Raw genomic sequence first — 22690 nt, 5'->3', positions numbered from 1 at the left:
GGATCCAAGACAAGGAAAATCTTTCCAAAGGTAGTTGGAGAAGGAAGACATGGTTTCTTGCACACAGGAGGTGCTCGATAAATGTGTATTAGACAAATGCAGACAAAAAGTTGTATCTGGTAGCTGGATGCCATGTGGTAGTTTGAAAAAAAAGCAGGGGTTTTGGAACCAGCAGGCATGTTGGAGTCAGCTCTGCCACTTCTCTGAGCCTCTATTTCCTCGTCTGTCAAACGGGGATAATAATACCCTTCCTCCTCAGAGGGTCCATGGGAGGTTGAAGATAATATTGTAAAGGTCCTCTGGCGTGGTGGACGGTCAGTCAGCACAGTCGGGCCCAAATGAGGGAGCTGGACAAGAAGGGCCTCAACCGGGCAGGCAAGTGAGGAGTCTCTGGGCTGGGCATTGTCAGGAAAGACTCTAGATGGGGGGCTCGGGCTTCCCTTAAATGAAGGCAGGGATCAGGACGGGAGAGGAAGGGCAGTGTGTCTTGAGTGGGTCTGGAAGCTACTCTTTTGTGATGAGCTGGAAGTGATCTGAGAGGAGACAGGTGCAGGAGGCTGCAGCGGGTGCATGCTGAGGAGCGATGGGAGGTGATGACCCTGGACTGGGCCAAGGGGATGGAAGGAAGGCTCTAGACTAGAGCAACTGGGGTTCATTCATCTTTCAGCAGACACCACTGAGCGCCGTACTCCGGCGTGCCTGGCACGGTGCTGTCGAAGACCTATGCACGCCAGGCGCCTTCCAGGTGCCTGAGCTCAGGGCCTTGGGAGAATGGTGGAGCGCGCCCTGGAGCAGGGCCTCCCGGAGCTGAGCCTTGGGCTGGGGCCGGGCACACCTTCCCAGAGGGTTTGCTTGAACTTGGAGTCCAAGGAGGAGGGGATACCGTGTAAGTTTTTTAAATATTTAAAGAGTGAAATTCGAATTACCGTGATGATGTTTACTGCATGTTCAGGCTTCCAGAGAAACTCCCTTCTTCCTCAGTTGTCTTTCTCGGCACCTTTTGAAGCCAAGAGGGTGAGATGTGAGTGTGCTTCCACTCGGGTGTGGTCCGAGAACAAAGCAGTGCTGTTGTCAGTGAGTCTCTTTGGAGACATTTCCGGGCGGGGGGCGGGTGGGGTGGGATGGTCAGGGTCGTGACATGACCTCCATTTCGATTCATCACTTAGATTCGTTCCTAAAGGCCATTCCACGTAAACCGGGTGCTTTCCCAGCTGTCATGGTACATAGATAATTTTTAATTTATTTAATTTATTAATTTATTTTTTTAAGATTATATTCTCTTCAGAAGATACTGTTTATTTTTTTTTTGAGATTTTTTTTATTTTTTCCTTTTTCTCCCCAAATCCCCCCGGTACATAGCTGTATATTCTTCGTTGTGGGTCCTTCTAGTTGTAGCGTGTGGGACACTGCCTCAGCGTGGTTTGATGAGCAGTGCCATGTCTGCGCCCAGGATTCGAACCGACGAAACACTGGTCCGCCTGTAGCGAGCGGAGCGCGCGAACTTAACCACTCGGCCATGGGTCAGCCCCTAGATAATTTTTTTAAATGGGCAAGTTGGATTATGGAGGGAGACGGGACATTCGGAGTGAGGATGGGGAGGTGCCAGTGTGTTGGGGGAAGGGCCTGCTCACCTGTAGCATGAGGCCCACTTAGGAAATGATGGAGATGACCCTGGAGAAGCGGGTCAGGGCAGAACTGGAGACCAGGATTTGAGGGACCTGACTGGTGAGAGGGGGTGGAGGTCGGGCTAAGGAGCTGAACTTTGCGGTTGCCTGAGACAGAGATGGGAGGACGAGATTTCTGGGTGGGGCGTCTGGATGCAGCCATCAGCATTGCAGGGCTGCCTACAGCCCCCGGGAGTCTGGGTCCCAGGAACGGGCTCTTTCCCACAAGGATCATTTCCAGGTGATCTGTGCTGGGCCTGGGGAAGTGGAAAAATGGAATCCTAGACTCTGCTCTTGGAAATTGCCTGAGTCTTCCACTCCCACTTCCACCCAATGCCCAAACGCTGTCTACCGAGGACGCTCCATCACTTCTTACGCCTAATGATGCAGCGGGAGGCATTTCTGCAGGGAGGGGTGAAAGAGGGCGTCAGTCCTAAGGCCTCGGCCAGTGAGAGGCTCCCTTTCCGATCCATTTCTCAGTGTCACCAGGAAGCCCTTTGGTCGGGGCATCCACACTCCAACAAAAGCAGATAGGATTTTACGCTCCCCTCCGAGAGCAGAATATCAGAGAGTCATTTGAAAGATGTCTGCTTCCTCACTCATTATGGATGGAGCCAAAGGGGTTTTCTTAACAATGTGGAGGAGAGAGATGGGGGTTCGAGATAAGGAAGATCTTGAGAGCAAAGGGTTTGAAATTTCGACCTAAAGAGGCCCTGGAGTTTTTCTCTGGAAGACTTGGGTCAGACACTCAGTGGTGCCTCAGGAGGAGCGTGGACTCTGGAATCAGATAGACTGAGGTTCAAATCTTAGCTCTGTTTCTTATTTGCTGTAGGACCTTGGGTGAGTTGATTATCCTCTCTGATCTTCAGTTTCTTCATCTGCAAAACAGTGGGAGAACATTTGTGAGATAAACCAATGGAAGAAAGCCCAGGAGCAGCTCCTAGGGCTGTCCCGTGGGGCTTCATGGGGACTCTGCAAACATGTATGTCCCTTCCCCTTCTGTGCCTCTGATTCCCTCCTCCCATCTGATGTGGACGGGCATACCAGGAGCCCGGAGATGGACAAGGTCACTGCCTGCTTACTTATTGACCACTTGCTGTGTGTTAGGCACAAGGTATTTAGAACAAAACAGACCTCATCCTTCCCCTCATGGGGTTTTCTGTCTGGTGAAAGAGACAAACCAATGCATGAAAAAGCAAGCTTTTAGTTTCAAATTGTGATTGTTGTAAGGAAGGAACTGGAACATCTCAGGGGGAGGGGAGTGGATTGTGTTTGGGTAGGTGAGCAGGGACGACCTCCCTGGGAAGGAGGCCGGCCATGCAGGGAAGTGGGGAGGCAATCCAGGCAGAGGGAACAGCATATGCCAAGGCCCTGAGGCTGGAGCCGGTGTGGCCCATGGGAGGCACTGTTAGGGAGCCCGTGTAGGCAGGAAGAGTGGCAGGAGGCAACGTTGTGCTTTGATGAGTCAAAGGAAGGAATGCGGATTTGAGTTTTGTTTTAAGTACAATGAGAAACTGTTGAGCAAGTGACATGATTAAATTTATAAGGATATTTCTTGTCCCTGATCCTAGGGGAGTTCAGAATTTGTCTCTGCTCAGACTCCTCCACCATAGCCAAATGTGGGCAACCCAGGCCTGTCTCGGTGAGGTCCACCCCTTCTCCTACAGGCCCAGGCAGAGAGGTCCTCATGGAGATGCACTTTCAGAGGTGCCCGCATACGTGGTATGTGCGAGAGCCCGGGCTGCCACCCTAAGATTTAGGACCACCTCCTCAAGCAGGTGCTTCTGTCCTCATCTTCTGGCTGGCTGGGAGCCCCTTGCCTGGAGGAGAGGGGCAGTGATGTAGGAGAAAGCAGGAGGGCCCTTCTTGGAGCAGGTGGGGTGAACTCCTCTAGCAGCTGAAGCCCGACCATGAGTCAGTGGAGGGCAAGCCTCCTGGGTTGTTCTCATCTTCAGTGAGATGCTCAACCTGATTTGAGAGGGAAAGGGGATACTGCCTGGTGGAGGCAAGAAATCTGCATCCTGTACCCCCTGCTCAGGCCAGAAATCCCAAGGGCAGGGCCCTGCATGTCCTCTCTGAATTGGGAAGACAGACTTCCCCCAGCCTTCCAGAACCCTTGAGACCCCCACAGGAGAAGAGCAGGCTGCTCCAGCCCTCCTCTGAGGACCAGTCAGGTGGGGGCTTGCAGCTTCCAGCAGCAGCTTCTCACTATGGGGAGCTGAGGCCCTGGACCGTGCTGTTGGGCCTGAAGGCTGGAGGGGAGAGGGACCCAGTGATCCCTGGAGCCTCCACCTTGCCCTCCTACTCAGTCTTGGGCTGAAGAGAGAGCCAAGGATGCGATGTGTAGAGAGTCACACTGAGCTGTTCCAGCGAGTGGAATCTGGGACTCCTGGCCCACCAGCTCCCCTGGGGTTGAGGTGCTAATGAAACAGCTCCTGACCCCGACCTTGAAGTCCCAGCCATTGACGTCAGCAAAGTTGAAATGATGTAACCTGACTCTCCCCCTGTTGGGAGGGGGGGGATGCCCTGCAGGGACCTGGGGAGGGGAAGGAGTGGCCAGAAGTCAACCAGCTTAGGCCAGGACGGGCCAGGGCAGAGTTGCCCTTGGCATTGGTGACGCAGAAGAACTGGGTGGTAGGGTGCTCCCCCAGGTGGGATGTGCTATCTGAGCGAGTGGCCCAAATCCTTCCTGAAAGCAGTTCTCCGGCACTACAGCCACCATCAGGTAAGACAGTGGACTTCTTCCAGACCGGGGAGCCAACATGGGCATTGCTGCCCTGGACATGGGTGACATAGCCATGGGGGTGAGCGGCTGCACTGCTGCCATCAGAGTACATCACTGTCACGTGGGGGTTCACCTGTGCGCATATGTGTGTGGGTCCCTATGTGCATGCATGTCACCCCCCTGGGGATGAGGCTTAGCCTGCCATGTCTGGACGTGCACAGGCATGCCTGTGACCATGCTAGGCTGGTCTGTATGGGTCTGATGTGTTGGGGTCAGAGGAACAGCCTGGCCTCTGGCTTCCCTCCTCTCCTCACAACCCCGGCCCTGAGGAGCTGCGGAGGAGGTCCCCGTGGCGGCCTCCCCACCCCTGGGGCCTGCTGTCGGGGTGCGGAGCCTGGAGCTGTAATTCGGCCCTTGGGTTTTCCAGGTGGATTTTCTCATTGAGAATGACGCGGAGAAGGACTACCTCTACGACGTGCTGCGGATGTACCACCAGTAAGTGTGCTGCGTCCGGCTCCTGGGCACCACCCTGGGGCCCTCTGTCTTCAGGGAGCCCTGGGATGGGTTGTTCTGATTCAGGAGGACCTCCCCTCCCATCCTGGGGATCTTGGAGCGAAGATGCTCAACGGGAATCAGATGGACACGCTCTTTGTTTCAGCAAATATTTACGCAAACACTCTGTGCGTGTCTCTGTGCCAGGGGCTGTGGGTGCACATGTGAACAAGACGGACTGGCTGCTGCCCTCAGGTTGCTCACAGTCTGGCGGGGAGGCTGTCAAGCATCCAGACAGATTCAGTAGTGTGGTTGCTGGGGTATGACGGGAAGGGGCAGCTGGCCTCAGTGCCAGCATCGGTTGCCTCCTGTCACCCACCTGCTTTTTGACTCATTCAACATCCATTTATAAGTCCTGCCACTTGCTGGACACCATGCAGAATCTGGAAATGAATAAGATTTGCTTTCTTCCTCGAGTAGCTTATGGCCTAGTGGGGGAAGATGGACGGACACTACAAACACTTATTGTGATATACGTTACGATAAAATAACTACTAACGAGAAGTAAGAACAGGATGTGAAGAAAGGAGTTGTCACTTCTAACCGTGGGGAGAAGGACCGAGAAGGCTGGCGCTGGGTTTTGAAGGATAAGGATTTTGATAGGTGGAAATATCAGAGAAGGACTTTCCAGGCTGAGGGATCCACATTAGGGAAGTGTGCAGACGTGAAAGCAGAGAGTGTGAGTGGGAATGATCAGTGATCTCGGGGGGCAGAGCTCAGGCCCCACCGAGACCACGTACAGCCACGAGCCCCCAGCAGTTCCACAGAGACAGGTCGTGGAGGCCCTGAGCCTGCCAAGGAGAAGAGTTTGGGACCTCTGGCAGTAGGGAGCCATCGAAGGGTTTTGAGAAGGGGATGACTTACATTTAGAAAAGATGAGAGTGAGCAAGTTGGCAGGCAGCTGGAGAGGTGCGGGCCAGACACGCGGAGGGTCTGAACAGTGTAGGGTGGGGGCCTGGGAGAGACATTGCGAGGGAGAATTTACAGAGTTAGGCTGCCGATCAGAAGTGGGAGACAAGGGTGTGAGAGGGGTCACCACTGTTTCACACAGAGGTTTCCCATCTGGAAAGATCCTGAGCTTCAGAACTAGGCAGAGCTGAGTTTGAATTCTGGCTTGGTTTCATCTGCAAGGTGGGCTAACGATCGCTACCTCACGGTTTCCTTGCGATGCTTACATGAGAGAACAAAGTCTTCTGAGGCACCTGGCCCAGAGTTAGGGGCTCTGGGCTGTTCAGGAGAGTTTTCCTCAAGTTCAAGGCTTCCTCTGAGAATCCTTGGGTCTCAGAGGTCACAGCCATGGGTGAGCATCCAGGTGTCCCCATGTCTCCACAGGACCATGGATGTGGTTGTGCTTGTGGGAGACCTGAAGCTGGTCATCAATGAGCCCAGCCGCCTGCCCCTGTTCGATGCCATCAGGCCTCTGATCCCACTGAAGCACCAGGTGGAATATGACCAACTGACCCCCCGGCGCTCCAGGTGGGGAGGGAGCCTCCAGATTAGAAGCAGGGGGAGGGGGAGGTCACCCTGGGGTGGACAGGGGCACTCACTAGTGGACGGGGCAGCGTTGGCAGTCAGGGCAGAACTGGGCCGTCACCAGCCTCTCCCGTGGCAGGAAGCTGAAGGAGGTGCGCCTGGACCGGCTGCACCCGGAAGGCCTGGGCCTCAGCGTGCGCGGCGGCCTCGAGTTCGGCTGTGGGCTCTTCATCTCCCACCTCATCAAAGGTGGGCAGGCAGACAGCGTCGGGCTCCAGGTGAGCAAGCAGAGTCTGGGGGATGGGGGCCAGGGCCTCACTCACGCACTAGGCTGTGTGGCATGACACGGTCACTTCGCCTTTCTGACTGAGCCTTTGGGAGAGGAAGAGGCTGACGCATCCTGACAGATTCTCCTTAGGCCCATAGAAATCAGGCTGCAGGCAGCTACCTGTGTTCTTGAGTGGAGCTGGGAGCCCGGCCCCAGCGGCCACTGCTGCTGCCCTTCACTGCGCCCCCTGCTTCCTGAAGGAGGAGAACAGTGATGTCCTGGCCCCTGAAGCTTTGGACACGTAGCCTTTTACTGGAAGGGGAAAGGAAATGGCAGGGTAGTGCGGTGGCTCAGAGCAGGGCTTGAACTGGCTGTCCTGGCTGTGCTGCTCATTAGCTATGTGACATTGGTGAAATGACTTAACCCCGTGCCTCAGTTTCTTATCTGTAAGATGAGAGTGATGATAATACTCCCGACCTCATCAGGACATTGTGAGGAATAAGTGAATTCATATCACACTTCTCATAGTGCCTGGCACATCAGTGCTGTGCATTTGTTAGGCAAGCAGAGAGGCAGGTTCAGTGAACACCTATAATGTGCGGGGTGGCACGCTCACAACCAGCTCTCATTGTACACCTTGGCTGTATCACCCCCATTTTACAGAGTTGATAGGGGCTCAGAGACTTGGCTAGAGTCGCAGCCAGTTAGTGGCAGAGCCACAATTTGAACCCAGGGCTCTTGACTGCCAAGCCCAGGGATCTCTCTTCAGCACCCCAGATGCCTCTCCCTTGGGGTCCCCTCACCTCAGTGTCTGAGCAGAGATGGGCAGACCTCGAGGTCTCACTCCTGCCAGAGCCAAAAGCTATGTTTTTGTATGTCCAGATAAAAGAGGCCCACCCTCCCCTCTCACCCCCTCCCAGAGCTTCCAGACGTTCCTTATCAACATCCCAATCCGGCTGCCAAGCCAGGGGCTTCAGGGGGCTCAAGGGCTAATGGTACAAGACACCATGGAGTGGGAGGTGGAAACTAGGAGCTGACAGACATCGCTTTGTTCTAAATCCCTGTCTCACGGCTCCCCGGAGGCGTCTGAAATTTCAGCCCCTTCATTATTCCTCTCCTGTGCAGCACAATTTTCCAGCCCAGAAACGCAGCCAGAGAAAGAACATAATGAGCTCCTCTCCGGGCATCGGCTGAGGGCCTCTTTTTTCCAGGGTGAGCTCTCCTCTGAGGCCAGGCCTTTCTCAATGATGCCTCCGTGGCTCGGGGCATCAGGCCGTTTTAATGAAACTTAGTTTTCCCTTCCTGCCCCCTTCTCAGGCTTATGAAGTATCCGCCCTTTCTCGGGCTGACAGGCTCATCTCTCCTTTGTGCCGCTGTCCCTCAGATCGTCATTTCACGATGGCCCTTGCACAAAGGGCCTTTTGCAGGGCCCCACCGGGGAGCCAGACGGAGAGGAAAGTGGATCCCGCCACCTGAGCCGGGGGCTGTGTGGGAATCATTCTGACTGGGTCCCGGCAGGTGCCCTTTAGGAACAGGACGGGGAGCTTCAGGACTGAAGGCCCAGCTGATTTGACCTGGGAGGCTGAGCCCCAGGTCAGGGGCTTTGGACCCACCAATAGGACTGACCCAGCCCTAAGACTCCAGCTCTTTGCTCTGGTCCCCCCACTGGAGATATTTTAGATGTTTTTTCAAGTGTAGCATATCTGAACCTACGTCCTCTGCCCCACACAGGGCAGCCTTGCTATATAGTCCGGGGCTAGAGAAAGATTCTGCATGCCTTGGTAGTCCCAGCTGTAAAATGGACAGAGGAATCCCTGCCCTTCCTCTGGCACTTGAGGGCTCTGAAGGGCTGGCAAGGATCCAGAGAGGGCAGGACTCAGGGAACTGCAGCCAGGGTTGGCCAGACGCCCAAGAGACAACGCTTGTTGTCTGACTTCAAATCCCAGCAACAGTGTGTCCTAGCTGGGTGACCCTGAGCAAGTCACTTCACCACTCTGAGCCTGTTTCCTCATCTGATTCACAGAAACGCAGGGTTGTTGTAAAGAGTGGGTGCAAGGAGCTAGTCCAGCTCTTCTCCTTACATGAGATGTCCCCAGAAGCCTGGAGAGTTCTTTAGCAAGCCCCTCCGTGTGGCACCATTTGGAGCCCCATGCCACTCCTGTGAGGCCCCCGAGAAGATTGGGGTCTGTGTCCAGGTGCGGAAGGGATGTGCCCAGGTGGCAATCACGAGAAGGTGATCTGCGAGGGTGTTGCCGAGCATAGGAGTTGTCCTAGAGGACCCCTCAGAGGCTGTGTGCCCGCCCACCCGCAGACCCTACAGGGAGTCAAGCTGCATCCCCCACATGTGCCAACAAGTCTCCAAAGGATCAGCCATGTGGTGTGAGTTCAGCCCTCAGCTGACCTGCGCTGGCCTCAGGCTGGAGAGGAGTGTCCAGCCACACAATGGCGTGTGACCTTGGACCAACATCACCTGCCTGGGCCCCAGTTTCAACTGATGGCTGAGGTCCTTCCAGGCCTGCAGTTACTAAATGAGGAAAATCAGGACTGAGCCCCAGGGCCCAGGGGCTTGGAGGAGCCCACCTCAGTGTCCAGCGGGGGGCGATCTCATCACAGACCTGTCTCCAGGGCTGGCCCTGCAGGCCCCTGAGCCCCGCTGTCTCCCCGTCTAATAAGGCCTAAGTCTGAGAAGAGGGATCTGAGTGGAATATTCAGGACTCAGGCCTAATTAATGATAACAATAGCAACCATTTATTGATTACTTACGGTGTGCCAGGCACTGGCTGGCTTCACGTGTACACGCTCAGTTAATTCTCACAGCAACCACAGTATTTCCCCATTTTACAGATGAGGAAAACTGAGGTTCAAAAACTTCAAGAGACTTGCCCAAGCTCACGCAACTAATAAGAATAAAAGCAGAGGTTTGAACCCAGGACATCTGATGCCGAAGCCTTGTGTTCATTCGCTGTTCTTTGCTTACTCCCAGAACAGGAACTCAGAGGTCAGGGCTGTGGCAGAGTTAAAATGTCCACTGAGTGTCCATCGAGTGGAAAAAAAGAGGTTGTGTGAGTGTCAGTGACGTCAGCTTGAGTCCGCAGACAAGGGAGTTCCCGCCCAGACTCAGCTGTGGTGTCATGGTGATTAACAGGGACAGGAGAGTCTGCTCCTTAGGTGGGGTGGGACAAAGGGCAGGGAAGAGCTGCTGGGATCTGGGTGAAGGGTTGCCCTTTGCATGGATTCCAGAACCTGATGGTGTCCCAACGCGGGAGAAGGGACACTGGAGTGAGGGTACTGAGTCCTGAGTTCTGCTCCCCACTTTCTTTGGTACCCACTTTCCCTCACCCCCATCTTAGTTCTCCCATCTGTAAAATGGGGCAGAAAGACTGCTTGGAAGTGCCACCTGCCCTAGGATCTCTCAGGCTGAGGGAGGGTGGGTTGGTTGTAACAAGGCACTAGGACACATGCCAAGATTTCTTCCGAGGGGAGGCATGGTGGTCATGCCCTTTCCTGGAGAGCAGGCCCAGAGCATCTGGCGATGATGCTCCCTCAACCTGGGGCTCATTTCTTCTGTCTGTGGCCAAGGTCGGGGACGAGATTGTCCGGATCAATGGATATTCCATCTCCTCATGCACCCACGAGGAGGTCATCAACCTCATCCGCACCAAGAAGACTGTGTCCATCAAAGTGAGACGTGAGTGAGGCCAGAGGGCAGAGGGGCATTGCTGGTAGAGGGGAGGGCAGCAGGGAGCCCAGCTCCTGGGGGAGGACAGGCGGGCGGAGGAGCCGTCCTCACCCCTGTGCCTTTCTCCCACAGACATCGGCCTGATCCCTGTGAAGAGGTGAGCAGGACCCTCCCCTGTAGACTGACTCTTCCCTGTGGGCTCAGCACTGGGCGCTGACTCCCTGAGGCCAGCAGGGCCCCTGGGCCAGTGGCAGCTGGAGGCTCCAGATGAGGTGGATCTGGCTTTGGGGCCTGGTCCTACAAACGTCTCTCCCTAATGACCCCGTTCTACTTTCCCTTCTCATCAGCTCTCCCGACGAACCCCTCAAATGGCAGTATGTGGATCAGTTTGTGTCGGAATCCGGGGTGAGAGTCAGCACCACCTGGGACGGGGTCTAGACAGGGTGGTCTCCAAGGAGGGATGGCCACTCCTAAAGGCAGGGCTTGTTCTAGAATGTGCCCTGGGGGCTGCATGTGGGCCCCAGTGCATCCAGAATGCCCCTATGGGCAGTGGGCCCTCAGCCGGGCACAGCTGGTGCAGACACACCCCCGGGACAGAGTGATAAGCTCAAGTGGGGACAGCAGCACTCGCCCTGAAGGCTTTATGTGCTCTAGAGGCCAACTGCACACATGTGCACACCCAGTGACCCTTGTCCTGTCCCTCCTCCAGGGTGGGCGGAGCAGCCTGGGCTCCTCCAGTGGTCAGGACAACAAGGAGAAGAAGATCTTCATCAGCCTGGTGGGCACCCGGGGCCTCGGCTGCAGGTGGGTGGCAAGGGTGCCCTGGGGCTCACTCATGGCCAGTGGACCCCGGTGGGCCCCTACGCCTCTGCCTGTCTCACTGCTGCTTCCAAGGAGACTTTTGTCCACTAGTGGTGACACTTCTTGGTGCATGATTTCCTCTCTGAGCTTCACAACAGCCCTGTAGGGCCAGAGGGCCAGCTCTAACAGATGAGGAAACTGAGGCCGAAAGACAGAGTCGTATTCCTTTGGTGGGTCCTCGAGTCACTGCCAAAGGAGCCTGTCCAGCTGCTCATCTCTGTCACAGTTCCCTTGTCACTTATTACCTTGTGGGCTTCCTAAAGAGGCATCCAGGGAATCGCAGAGACATCGGTCCACATGGGTGTTCTTGTTAAGCACGCAGGTCCTACTGTCACAGATCTAGGTTCCAGCCCCTGCTCTGGCACCTATGAACTCTAGAACCTTGGACTGGTTACTTGACCACACTGAGCCTCAGTTTCTCCCTCTATAAATTGGGTGTGTGATAATACCCACATCATAGGGTTGCTGTGAGGAGGAAGGAGATGACAGAAATAAAGTACCAAGCTTAGTGCCTGGCAGGTAGTAAGCAGTTGGTAAATATTAGTTATTATTATTTGTTTATTATCATTATTTCCATTCATCCACATTTATTCAATACTTTTCAGCCAAGCATAAGTGATAAAAAAGTCCCTCCTTTCTAGATTACAGCCCAGAGTAGAACCAACCACATAAATAGTTACAGTATAGAGTGACAAGGATGGTAATGGAGCTACATTCTAGGTCGGGGATGGCAAATCAGTAACGTATCCTGTGCTATCTCTGTTCACTTAGTCATGGCTGCCTGAAGTACTGTCTTGAAAAGTACTTTAAGGCTTTATCCAGACTTGGTGAGAAAGAGTGCTGTGATCGATTAGTGATGTCTGCCACAGACCTGGGAGGGGAGAATAAGAGTACAAGTGCCATCCTTGCTGTAGGTGTTTTGGGAGCACTGAGAAGGGAGCAACTAGCTTAGTCTTGGGATAGAATAAGACCCTGTAGAGGAGATAGCATTTGAATCTTAAGGAATGAATAGGAAAGTGCAAGAAAGAGAGAAGACAGCACATGCGATATATTGGGTGAGGGGTCAGGTGGGGGGGATTACAAGTAGTTTTCTGTGGCTAATGCCACAGGGAAATGAGGCTGCACAGGTAGACAGTGGAGTGCCTTGGGCACTGAGCTCGTGGGTCGCCTGTATCCTGAGGGGCCGGAGCACAGGACACGTAGGCAGAGGGGGCAGGACACAGAGTGAGCGAGGCTGCAGGGGTAAGCCGAGCCTCACCTGCATTTCCCATCCCTCCCACAGCATTTCCAGCGGCCCCGTGCAGAAACCCGGCATCTTCGTCAGCCATGTGAAGCCCGGCTCCCTGTCTGCCGAGGTGGGGTTGGAGGTGAGTGACCCGGGGCCCGTCCCGTGGGGCCCTAGTGGGTGTGGGGGTCAGCCTGTGATCACAGGTGATGGAGGTTCTTCCCACACACCGGCTCTCGGCAGTCACCAGCTGATGGTTCCCGCCCGCCCCCCAGGGGAAGGCTGCACAGAGGGCGTGACATGTGGCCCTGTCTACGGCCCTCAGGTCTGAGAGCCTTTGGTCCTGAGCTTAGGAATGTAGTAATAATAATCAGAGTTGACATTTATGGAGTGTTTACTGGATTGGCCATTGTTCTAAGCCCTTTAAAATTTGCAAGAACTCTGAAAATAAGGTCCTATCGTTAGCCTTGTTATACAGATGAGGAAACTGAGACCCAGAGAAAATATATGATTTTCCTAGACCTTGTGCCCAGCGTGGTAAGGCTGGGATTCAGACCTAGGTGCTCTGATGCCAGAGCTGGAACTCTTAACCTCTGCTTTGGACAAGTTACTTCCTGTTCCTGTGCTTCAGTTTCCTCTCCTGTAAAATAGGGGTAAAAGCCATCCTTCCAGGGTCGTTGTGGGGATTAAATGAATTAATACATAGGCTTAGAACTGTGCCTGGCACATAGTAAGGGATCGATGAATCTGGCTATTTTACCAATTATTGTTATGACTCAACACAGCCTCTGCTATGTGAGAAGCCCAAAGGCTCCTATGTCTACAACCTGAGTTTTTGAAGTAAATGTCATACATTCAGCCAAAGAAATGAACTTCTAATGGTGTAACACTTGACAGCTGATGAAAGAGATATGAGGTTGAGGGGTATTTGGGGTCCTCCCAAGGCCCCATCAGAGCTTTCCAACTGCTCTGCTCTTTGGGCAGAGTTGAGGTGCAGCCCAACATCTGACCCTGGACCCCAGGGGGAGCCCTTCCTGTAGATGAGTGAGTGTACAAATAGTGCAAACACACTGATCTCTCTCCATTTCTCCACCAGATAGGGGACCAGATTGTTGAAGTCAATGGCATCGACTTCTCCAACCTGGACCACAAGGAGGTGAGATGAGGATCTTCATCTGCTGGCCATGATCCTCTCTGCCCCCCGTTTCTCAGGCCCCTCGCCCTGCCATGGTGTCTGAGACCATCTCTGCTCTCCAGAGGCCTAGACTGCTCTGCTGTCAGGCCTCAGCCAACTGTCCACCTGTCCCCACAGGCCGTGAACATTCTGAAGAGTAGCCGCAGCCTGACCATCTCCATCGTAGCTGGAGCTGTAAGTTCCGGAAGGAGCTGGTGGGGGCCCCATGACCCCTGACCTCCATCCCAGCCACTCAGAGCCTTGATCTCTGCCACACACTCCTTGGCCCCTTGGGAAAGGCCAAGGGATCTCCTTCCCTCAAGCTCTGACAGAGCAGAGGGAGAGGATCTTTGCCCCGCCAGAAGTTTGGTCAAAGGCAGCAGGAGCCACAGTGCCTCACAGTGGGGGCCACAGCCGTGAGAAGACAACCTGCATCTTGGCCCCCAGGGCTGTGGCAGGAGACATGCAGGTTCCCCAGGGGACTGAGCAAGGGGCTTCTTTCCTCCCCACGAGGGCCGGGAGCTGTTCATGACGGACCGGGAGCGGCTGGCAGAGGCACGGCAGCACGAGCTGCAGCGGCAGGAGCTCCTGATGCAGAAGCGGCTGGCGATGGAGTCCAACAAGATCCTGCAGGAGCAGCAGGAGATGGAGCGGCAGTGAGTGTGGCCAGCCGGGCTGCCCCTCCCCACCCTCCCTGACCACCATATGACCCCATTGGCCTTGCTTCCTGCCCTCGGCGTCCTGGGCCAACTTGATCCCTTCCCCCTGAGGCCTGTCCTCAGGGCTCAGTGGTGGTCAGTGTAACCATCCCTGCCTCCAGACCCCTGGGCTCCTCCCTCCTTGCTGAGGAGAGCCTCTGATTTCCAGGAATATGGAAAATGAGGATGCCACTAGCAGTTGGTAACATTTTTTGAGTACCAGCCATGTGGCTGGCAGTGTATGAGGGCCTTGTGTATGTTACTTAATTTCAGTCCCACAATAGCCTGGGAGATAGACAGCATTAACCCATTTTACAGGTGAGGATTTGAGGCTCAGAGAGGTTAAGCCACTTGTGTACAAAGTCACACGTGACCAGCCTGGGCTTTACACCCGTCTGTAGTGATAAAGCCACCCCCTCAGATGGTCGAGATGATGGACTGAGAGAATCAATGGGGCGAGCAATTCATAAATCAAAACTATCAAAACCCCAATCCCGATGCATCCTAGGAGTATGATAAGAACTTGGAGAAGGAAGGCAGGCAGGATCTTCCCATCACAGAGTTAGCCTGGAGAACCACCCTGGGTGGCACCTCTGCCCATTGCCCTGGCCTTGGTTAGTAGCCCTGGCTACCTGGGGTCTGGGGCCCTCCTCCAGGAGGACCTCACTCAGGCCAGGCCCTGCCTATCATCAGTCAATTTATCTAAGTGTCTGGAGGTGGACATGCAGAGTGTGGCCCGCATTGACCTGCCTCCCAGCTCCAGCAGTGCAAAATCTCTGCTCAACGGTGCCAACCAAAACCACAAAGAGTACAAAGCCGGGGCTTTGTCAGACCCGCAACCTCAGCATCCACGTCTGGTCCGGGAATCCTGGGAAGGGAGCCTGGAAGAAATATTTAAAACTTTTCTCAAAGCAGAAATTAACCACAAGGAAGAGTTAACTTATCTTGCCTAGACTCCAACAAGCCAATCTACATTTGTGTTTCAGGAGGAAAAAGGAAATTGCCCAGAAGGCAGCAGAGGAAAATGAGAGATACCGGAAGGAGATAGAACAGTGAGTGCCCCGGCTGCACGTGTCTGCACACACGTGTCTGTGTGTGGACGTGAGGCTGCTCTCAGGAGTGTGGCAGCCAGAGGCCACCTCCAGGCCAGTCTACCTGGTGGATCTTCTTGTCCCTTGGTGGATCCTCCTTTATTTGTAGCTGTCCCATAATCCTGGTAAAGCCGATCTCATTAGGGTAACTAGAACAGAGTCTTATAATTGCCGGGTGGCGTTCACACTCTGTTTAGAACACAAATGCCAGGGACTTTGTTTTCTTCACCACGACTAGAACCGTGTGGCCTCTCCCGGGCTGGTTGCGGTTCCCCGACAGGCAGAAGGTGGGCCCGCGAAGGTTCTGACTCCAGTCACAGGCGTGGGGGTTTTATTTCAGGATCGTGGAGGAGGAAGAGAAGTTTAAGAAGCAGTGGGAAGAAGACTGGGGCTCAAAGGAGCAGCTGCTCCTGCCTAAAACCATCACCGCCGAGGTGCACCCAGGGCCCCTTCGCAAGCCAAAGTGTAGGTATCATGTGCCAGCGGAGAGGGCTTCCTCCTGCGGCCGGGGGATGGGGAGGTCCAGACAGAGATGCTGGTCTCCCTTCACGCACCACCTCCTCCCCAGGTGAATAGCCCCTGGCTCTCTGGGCTGCATTTCCTTCATGGAGAGGCAGCCATGTGCCAGGGGCTGTCGGCCAGGGCATTGGGGTGGGTGGGGTCCGTCTTCCCTCCTTGTCCTGAGGGCTGCTGCCAGGCTCTCCCCCATGACACAGACTCAGGTGGGCAGACCCCTCCCCTGCCCTTGGGCTGCTGAAGAAGGCATGGAGAGCTGTGGCAAAAGTGAACTGCTCATGGGATTATGATCTTAGTTGTTGGGTGTCGTGTCCTCTCCCCGCCTGGTTCTGAACTGGGGCTGGGGTGAAACAGCAGCAAGAAAGAGGGGAAGGGGCTCACATTAGAGAGGACTCTAGTGGTCCAAGATTGATGGCGACTGTGGGAGGAGCTTACCTAAAGTGCCCCTGCCACCTGCGTCCCTGTGCATAGACCTTGCGTGGTCCCACCACACCAAGGATGGAGTCAGGACTGTGAGACCCCTTACAGGCACCAAACCATGGCCACCCTGGCGCCTCAGCTCCCTGTGTCCCCCCACCTCCTTTCTTCATCTGCCCTGCGATCTCACCTCTAGTTTTAGTCCAGACCTCAACCGACTGCTCCCTGTCCACTTGCTCTCAACCCCAACTCCCAGGATGTGTCTTCAAGGGGCAGCTCACACCACCAGGGCAAAGTCGGGGGCTCAATCTCAGTGCTTCTTCAGTGGGCTCGTGGTGGGGAGCCAAGGAAGGCAGCCGAGGGGCCGTGGCAATGACGAGCGCAGGATGCCTGGTGGGGCCTTTACTCTCACTTGGCAGCTGTTCTGATTCGTACCTGACGTGGGGCAGGTTCTACTCCAGCTGATTGTGCTCAGCTGACCTGGGAGCCCCCAGGTTTGGGCTGAATCTGCACCCAGGAACCAAGGGTCCCCATTTCTGTCATGTGGCAACCATTTAGGAACCTGTGATGGGGTCTGCACAGCTCTGGCTCCAACTTTGAATCATACCTGAGCCCTAGAGGGACCTCAACTTGGGTCAGTGAAGAGGTGAAGGTTATCTGGATGGTTCCATATCACCCCTCCGTGGTGCAGGGCAAACATCTCCCAGCACATTCCTTCCTGGCAGCAGAGCGCAGTGTCACCTCAGGGGCCTCTCGGAAGGACAAAGCGTGCTCTCATCAGCCTCCCCCAGGACATTCGGTATTAGTTGAAGATGTGGTCAGAGTTAAATTCCCAGTGAATAATCTGTTTTTAGACAGGGAGCTAATTTGCTCTTATGAGTGAAATAGGAGCTTGAGAAGGAGAGAAATCGATTTTAATTGCTTTTCATGAAAGTAATCCTAGTCAGTGTGGTACCTTCCTAGAAATTGGGTCTTGGCTTCAGGGCAAACACACCCTCTCAGGAACTATAGAAAATAAAAACTCTTTCTCTAGCAAGCTATTTATTTAGTGCTTTTAAACCAGATCGATCTTCTTGAATAAAAGGATCTAGAAACTTCCCTTTGCTCAGGTATAAATGCTCTCTAAGGGAGCGCTGCGAAGCGGGGGATTGATTGATGACCGGACTTTGCCAGCCTGAGCTGGGGCAGCCGCTGCCTCCATCCTTCTCCGTATGCACCGGCAATTCAATTCTCATTTGGAGAAAATTCAGGAAATGCAGGAAGGCGTCTGAGCCAGCTCAATTCCTGCCTTTCTCCCCATTCCCGGGAGGCAGGGCTGGCCTTGGCTGTGTTGGGCCAGCAGGACCGGGCTGCAGCCAGCCCCTCCCTGCCTAGTCTTCAACTCTGGGTCCAGTTAGCCCAGTTTATACCTGACCCAGGTGTCTGTGCCTGTGAGGATGGACCCTGCATTTGTGAACAGACAGGAACGAGTGTGGAGCATCTCTTGCCTGGAAAATGAAGCCACTCATCCTAATGATGTGGGTGGGACTGATGGCTCCCCTCACCACCACCTGTCCCAGGGCTCTGCCTGCCCACCGTGGCCAACCCAGCAGAACCCCAGCATTCCACCCAGCCCTCAAGTCCACGACACATTGTCACAGGGGCCCCCAGAAGAACTTTTCTTAGCTAAAGCAATGGGGGAGAGGGATTTTTATTAAGGATCCCAGAGCTGGAAGGAGCCTTGAGAGATGAAAAGGTTTAAACAAGAGGTTTCCATCTTCTCTCCCCATGAAGGACCCAGTCAGTCAGCCCCCACCCCCAATAGACCCCATGGTTTAGAAGTTGAATTTTTTCCCTAGCAAACTAAGTAATCATTTGTGTTCCCATTGCTTTATTAAATAGACATTCTTGTTAGCAAGACAGCATCAGTGCTCCACTGCTGAATAAACATAAATTGAGCCAAAAGCAAAGGAACTTAACTTTAGGAACTTTAAGGGACTTGAAGAACTTTCGAGGCTTTTCATAGATTAATGGACAAGTGCTTCTAATTAATACTTTGAATTATTAATAAGCAGCTCACAGGAGACTCATCCACTACCCTCCACGGTCCCACGGAGTCCAGGTTGGAAACCACTGGAATGGATGGCTTGCTATTCTCCACCTTATGTCAAAATTCACGTCTTCCTAACCACTTTTACCCTTTTGTGCCCCTTTTACCCTTTGGAATCCCCTCACCCCCTCAGCATCCCCACCCCGCCCGCACAGCTCCGATAGCCCCCCGGGACCCAGAGCTCCAAAGGTGCTAAGAAGCAGCCAGGAGGATCTGTTCCCCCCTTGTCAGCCCTGGGCACCAAACATGTATAATACCCAGATGTTCCCGTCCCCTGCACCCCACTCCCAAGTTTCAACCGAGTGCCCTGCAAAGTGGTTCTCACTCTGCTGCCAGATCAGAGGCCCCTGTTGTTGGCCCATTTTACAGACAAAGAAACTAAAGCTGCCAAGGTGGAAAGCACTGCATGCACCATCCCAGAGCAAGAAACCTTTGCTCTGGGCTCCTGAGCCCTGTTCCTGCCCTGACCTCACAGCTCCCATGGCGGAAGCTGGTCACAGGTCCCCAGGCTCCTCGGAAACACCTCTGGCCTCTTGGTCTCCTGGCTCCCTCTTGGCTCACCAGCTTCCTCCTCTTTTCCTGGGTAGATGATCAGGGAGTGGAGCCCGAGCTCGAGCCGGCAGACGATGCAGACGGAGGCACGGAGGAGCAGGGAGAGCAGGTTTGCAGCCCCCGCTTTGCTCCCTGGCCTTGCTGCTCTGCTTGCCCTGCCCGCCGTGTACTGCTAGCCCCGCAGACACCAGCCCCAAGGGGCCGGCACGTGGTGGGGACCCCTGGAGTCTATGAGGCTCCTCCAAGCCCCAGCTTGGTCCAAGCACTGCACACACAACCTTGAGGACAGGATGCACAGCCAGGCTGAAATGTCAGCTAGCGCACACCAGTGCAACTGAACTGCTGGTTCGAGCATTTAAGTACTGCCCAAGCCCAAGCCCTTCCTCTGCTGCTCTGGCCTCTCCCCCCGGACTCCCTAGACCTCCCCAAGATCCAGCAACTAAGGGAGTAGTGCTTGGTCCAGCAGGGGGCTTTCAAGATCCTGTTCCAGAACTCAGGCTGGGCAGGGTGGGTAATTATGGAAGCCATCGCCGCTGGCCCGGGAGCTTCAGGTTTGAGGCATTACCCCATTGCGCTGTTGCCTGGGGAAGGCAGGGCGCTGATGCCCTGCTTATCTGGCCTGAATATGCTCTTCTGGAGGGAGATCTCCTGCCCACTGCTGCCTGAGCTGTCCTTCCCAGAGCTGACCGCGGCCAGTGCCTTCTCTTTCGACACTGGAAGCAGAGGACATGGCCTGCAGCATGAGACGAGACAGTTTTGTTCTGTCCGACAGCAGCTTTGGGCAGACACCCGGGCTCCCTTTTGTCTGGGGCCATTTCTTGGATGGAGGGAGCTGACCGGGGGTCAGGAGAGGCCTCGTTCTCTTTCAACGGGGCTTTTTGTTTGGAGAACTGTGGGAAGAGCTCATCCCTCCACAAGGGGCTTTCTCTTCGATTTTCTGGCACTGACTTCTGAAGCCAGTGTCCTGGGAGAGGCTGTTGACCGTGGCCCAGGGCCTGGGCATTGGGGCCTTTCTGAGGAGATCTTGGGCCTGCTTTTTACCCCAGAGGAGGCCAGGTAAGTGGGGAGTGGGGCAGAGGGAGCAGTTTGCTGCTGGGTCTGCTGGCGCTGTTCTTCATCTCACCAAACCGTGCGTTCCTTGGGAGCCTAACTCCCGGCTGCTGCCCGTGGACGCTCTGGCTGAGCTGAACTGCTCTCATCGCTTTGTTCTCTGTGTTCCTACAGCCTTTGGGTGGTTTTATCGTTACGATGGCAAATTCCCCACCATCCGGAAGGTAGGACAGGACTGGGTGCCGTGCAGGTTTGCTGCTGAGTCTGCTGTGGGTTTTGGCCTTTTCCAATCTGTGCTTCTTTTCCTGTTGACTCTCAACAGTGTGACCCGGCCTGTTCATTCAGAGGGCTAACCCCCCGTGGGCCTCTCTGTCAGGGTGACATCACAGGCAGGGCGCTGTCACAGAGGTATCGTGGGGAAAGTGTTCACCGGCTGAGACAGGTACCGCCGGGCACCGTCTGGGTCAGCACCAGCCCCGGTGGGCACAGGGCAGGGGCAGGGCCGAGGATAGCTTCTGCTTTGTTCCTCTGTCAAGTAGAACCAGAGGCCAAGACCAGAGCCAGGGACAGACGGAATGAACTACCAGGTTGGGTGTGCACAGTGCAACTTACGAGACTGACGCAGACACAGACTGGCTGCCGGGGGGCCATTTGCTGCCTCAGGTTGGGACAGAGAGCCACCCCATCATGACTTTCTCCTGGAAATATCTCTGCGTGTGCCCGGGATAATGCGTTTTTCTGGTCTGTGGGGCCTTGAATTTTCTCTTGAAATCTTATTACTGTATCTCCAGGCCCCATAAAACTCTGCCGTCCTTTTTCTTTCTAAATCACTTCGGCATTTGATTACGAAAATGCCCCTGTTAACGTCTGCAGACTGGACATTCCAGATGACTTGGCATTTGGGAATCAGGCCTCAGCATCAATCTGGGTAAACTAATTTAGGTGTCATCGCTCGACCGGCTCTTCCTGGCGGGATGTCAGTCCCCCAGAAACCAAAGCACTGGCAGCTGGGTGACCTTGATGATGTGGAACTTCTCCCTGCCTGTAAAATGGGAATATCGGAGGTGCCAGAAACGTCCACCCGCTTCCTCCAGCCTGACACTGTTAAGATAACAGACAGCAGCATTATTCCTGACAGAGGTGAACGTCTTTACCCAGTAGCACAGATCATGATTTGCATGACAGTGAATAAACTTAGGACAGAGCACCTCAGGGGCTCCTTGCCGCACCACTGTGGTCTCAGAAAGGGCTTGGTCTCCTACGACTGTCCTTTTCATTCTGCAGGCTGCCTCTATGGCTTAAGACGTCTTCTGGGGCTAGATTTCTAATTCTTCTCTGTATACTGTCTCTACTGGAGCTCAGCTAGAGAGGACAAAACACACACGGGATTTTGAAAAAATAATAAAAGGAGACAGGCTGGTAAACTGGTTTCCAGCCACCAATAACCGGGTAAATGTAAGAAAACAAGCATCTCCTGCACACACTTGCCTCCCCTCGGAAGTCGTGTCACTTGAAAATCACTGTTGGTCAAGACGTAGCCCTGTTCCCCCCATTCATTAGTTCACTCATTCCACATATAGCTGGTATTTTGGTATTCATTTCATTTCTTATTGAGAGAAAAATTGCATTTAGGTAGAAGCGAGAGCATATCCACACCCTCTGCCTCTCCTCTCAGTCGGGACCAGAAGAAATATTTGCCATAAATTTAACTGACACCTGAAGGACAACAGAATCATGTCTCTCGTGCTGGCTCTGAAACTCTGTTGTCTTTTTTCCCAGAACTGTGTGAGATGCTTTGTCTCACAGCAGCTGGAGCACCAAGTCCAGGTCCTACAAGTGGCTCCCTATGGCCATGATTGCCAATGCACAGAATTCCTCTTGTTTGAAAAGATAACCACTCAGTGTCTTCTACTCCTAACCTGGCAGTGAGTTCCTTGGGGGCTCAGGCCTGTAGCCCCACAGAGTCTGTGCCAGGGCCTGAAGGATTGATTCCTGGTTCTGACTAAGCCTTTTCACCGGGACTGCTTGAGTAAATCAAGCAGACCAGCCTACTTAGGAGCCCACCTCTGGCAGGGGAGGCAGATCCATACACAGCTGTGTAACCCGTAGGGAGGAGGCAGGCAATGCGATGGGTAGCTAGCCCTTCTGCACTGGAAAGCAGGTGCTACTTTTTTGGAGAGGGGACAGAAGCAGTCCCATCTGCCTGTCCCACCCAGGAACCCTAGCTCTCAAATCGTAGCACTGCTGGGTATTTTAAGCCAACAGAAGGGCCATTCCTATCATGGTGGTCCCTGTGGGAGGCCATGGCCTTACTCTAGCAAGCTGACATTAAGCAGAATGTTTCCAACTCCTCTTGGGGAATTGCTGTCTAAATCTATAACATGATGGCAAGGATTCATCTATCAACTGAGCCAAGAGTCTAGTGAACAGGGCGCGCAAGGAAGCAGGCAGGACTCTAAAGCAACGAGAACCATTTTCATATGTGGCTCAGAGACTGCTCTGGGGTGGGTCCCTATCCCCGAGATGAGGGGCCATCTACAAAGCACATTACTTGTGTACAGAGGCAGGGATGTGACTCGGTCATAGGTCCAAAATGACCCCGCAAGTCCCTCCAGCTGTGGACAACGTTGTGTGTCCATTGCTGGGAAATTCAATT

The 22690-nt window shown here is 54.2% G+C and overlaps 1 protein-coding gene across 3 annotated transcripts in view; it reads left to right on the top strand.

The window, feature by feature from the left end:
* The window catches only part of USH1C (USH1 protein network component harmonin), a 47831-nt gene that overhangs the window by 5853 nt on the left and 19288 nt on the right, over positions 1-22690 (top strand). For 2 of the 3 annotated variants that reach the window (XM_070624380.1, XM_070624379.1), the window contains exons 2-15: positions 4817-4884; positions 6274-6417; positions 6554-6692; positions 10262-10370; positions 10494-10518; positions 10709-10766; positions 11071-11165; positions 12505-12589; positions 13544-13603; positions 13760-13816; positions 14135-14277; positions 15306-15371; positions 15751-15875; positions 19020-19093. In XM_070624380.1, the coding sequence (XP_070480481.1) occupies positions 4817-4884; positions 6274-6417; positions 6554-6692; positions 10262-10370; positions 10494-10518; positions 10709-10766; positions 11071-11165; positions 12505-12589; positions 13544-13603; positions 13760-13816; positions 14135-14277; positions 15306-15371; positions 15751-15875; positions 19020-19093 (1248 nt within the window). Of the gene's footprint in view, positions 1-4816; positions 4885-6273; positions 6418-6553; positions 6693-10261; positions 10371-10493; positions 10519-10708; positions 10767-11070; positions 11166-12504; positions 12590-13543; positions 13604-13759; positions 13817-14134; positions 14278-15305; positions 15372-15750; positions 15876-19019; positions 19094-20208; positions 20259-22690 lie in introns of all 3 variants that reach the window. The other variant, XM_070624381.1, reaches the window with a different exon arrangement.

This window comes from Equus przewalskii, chromosome 6 (assembly GCF_037783145.1).
Source record: "Equus przewalskii isolate Varuska chromosome 6, EquPr2, whole genome shotgun sequence".
In the NCBI taxonomy this organism is placed as follows: domain Eukaryota; kingdom Metazoa; phylum Chordata; class Mammalia; order Perissodactyla; family Equidae; genus Equus; species Equus przewalskii.
The sequence above is the reverse complement of the archived record's forward strand: the minus strand, read 5'-3'. Positions and strand labels throughout refer to the sequence as shown.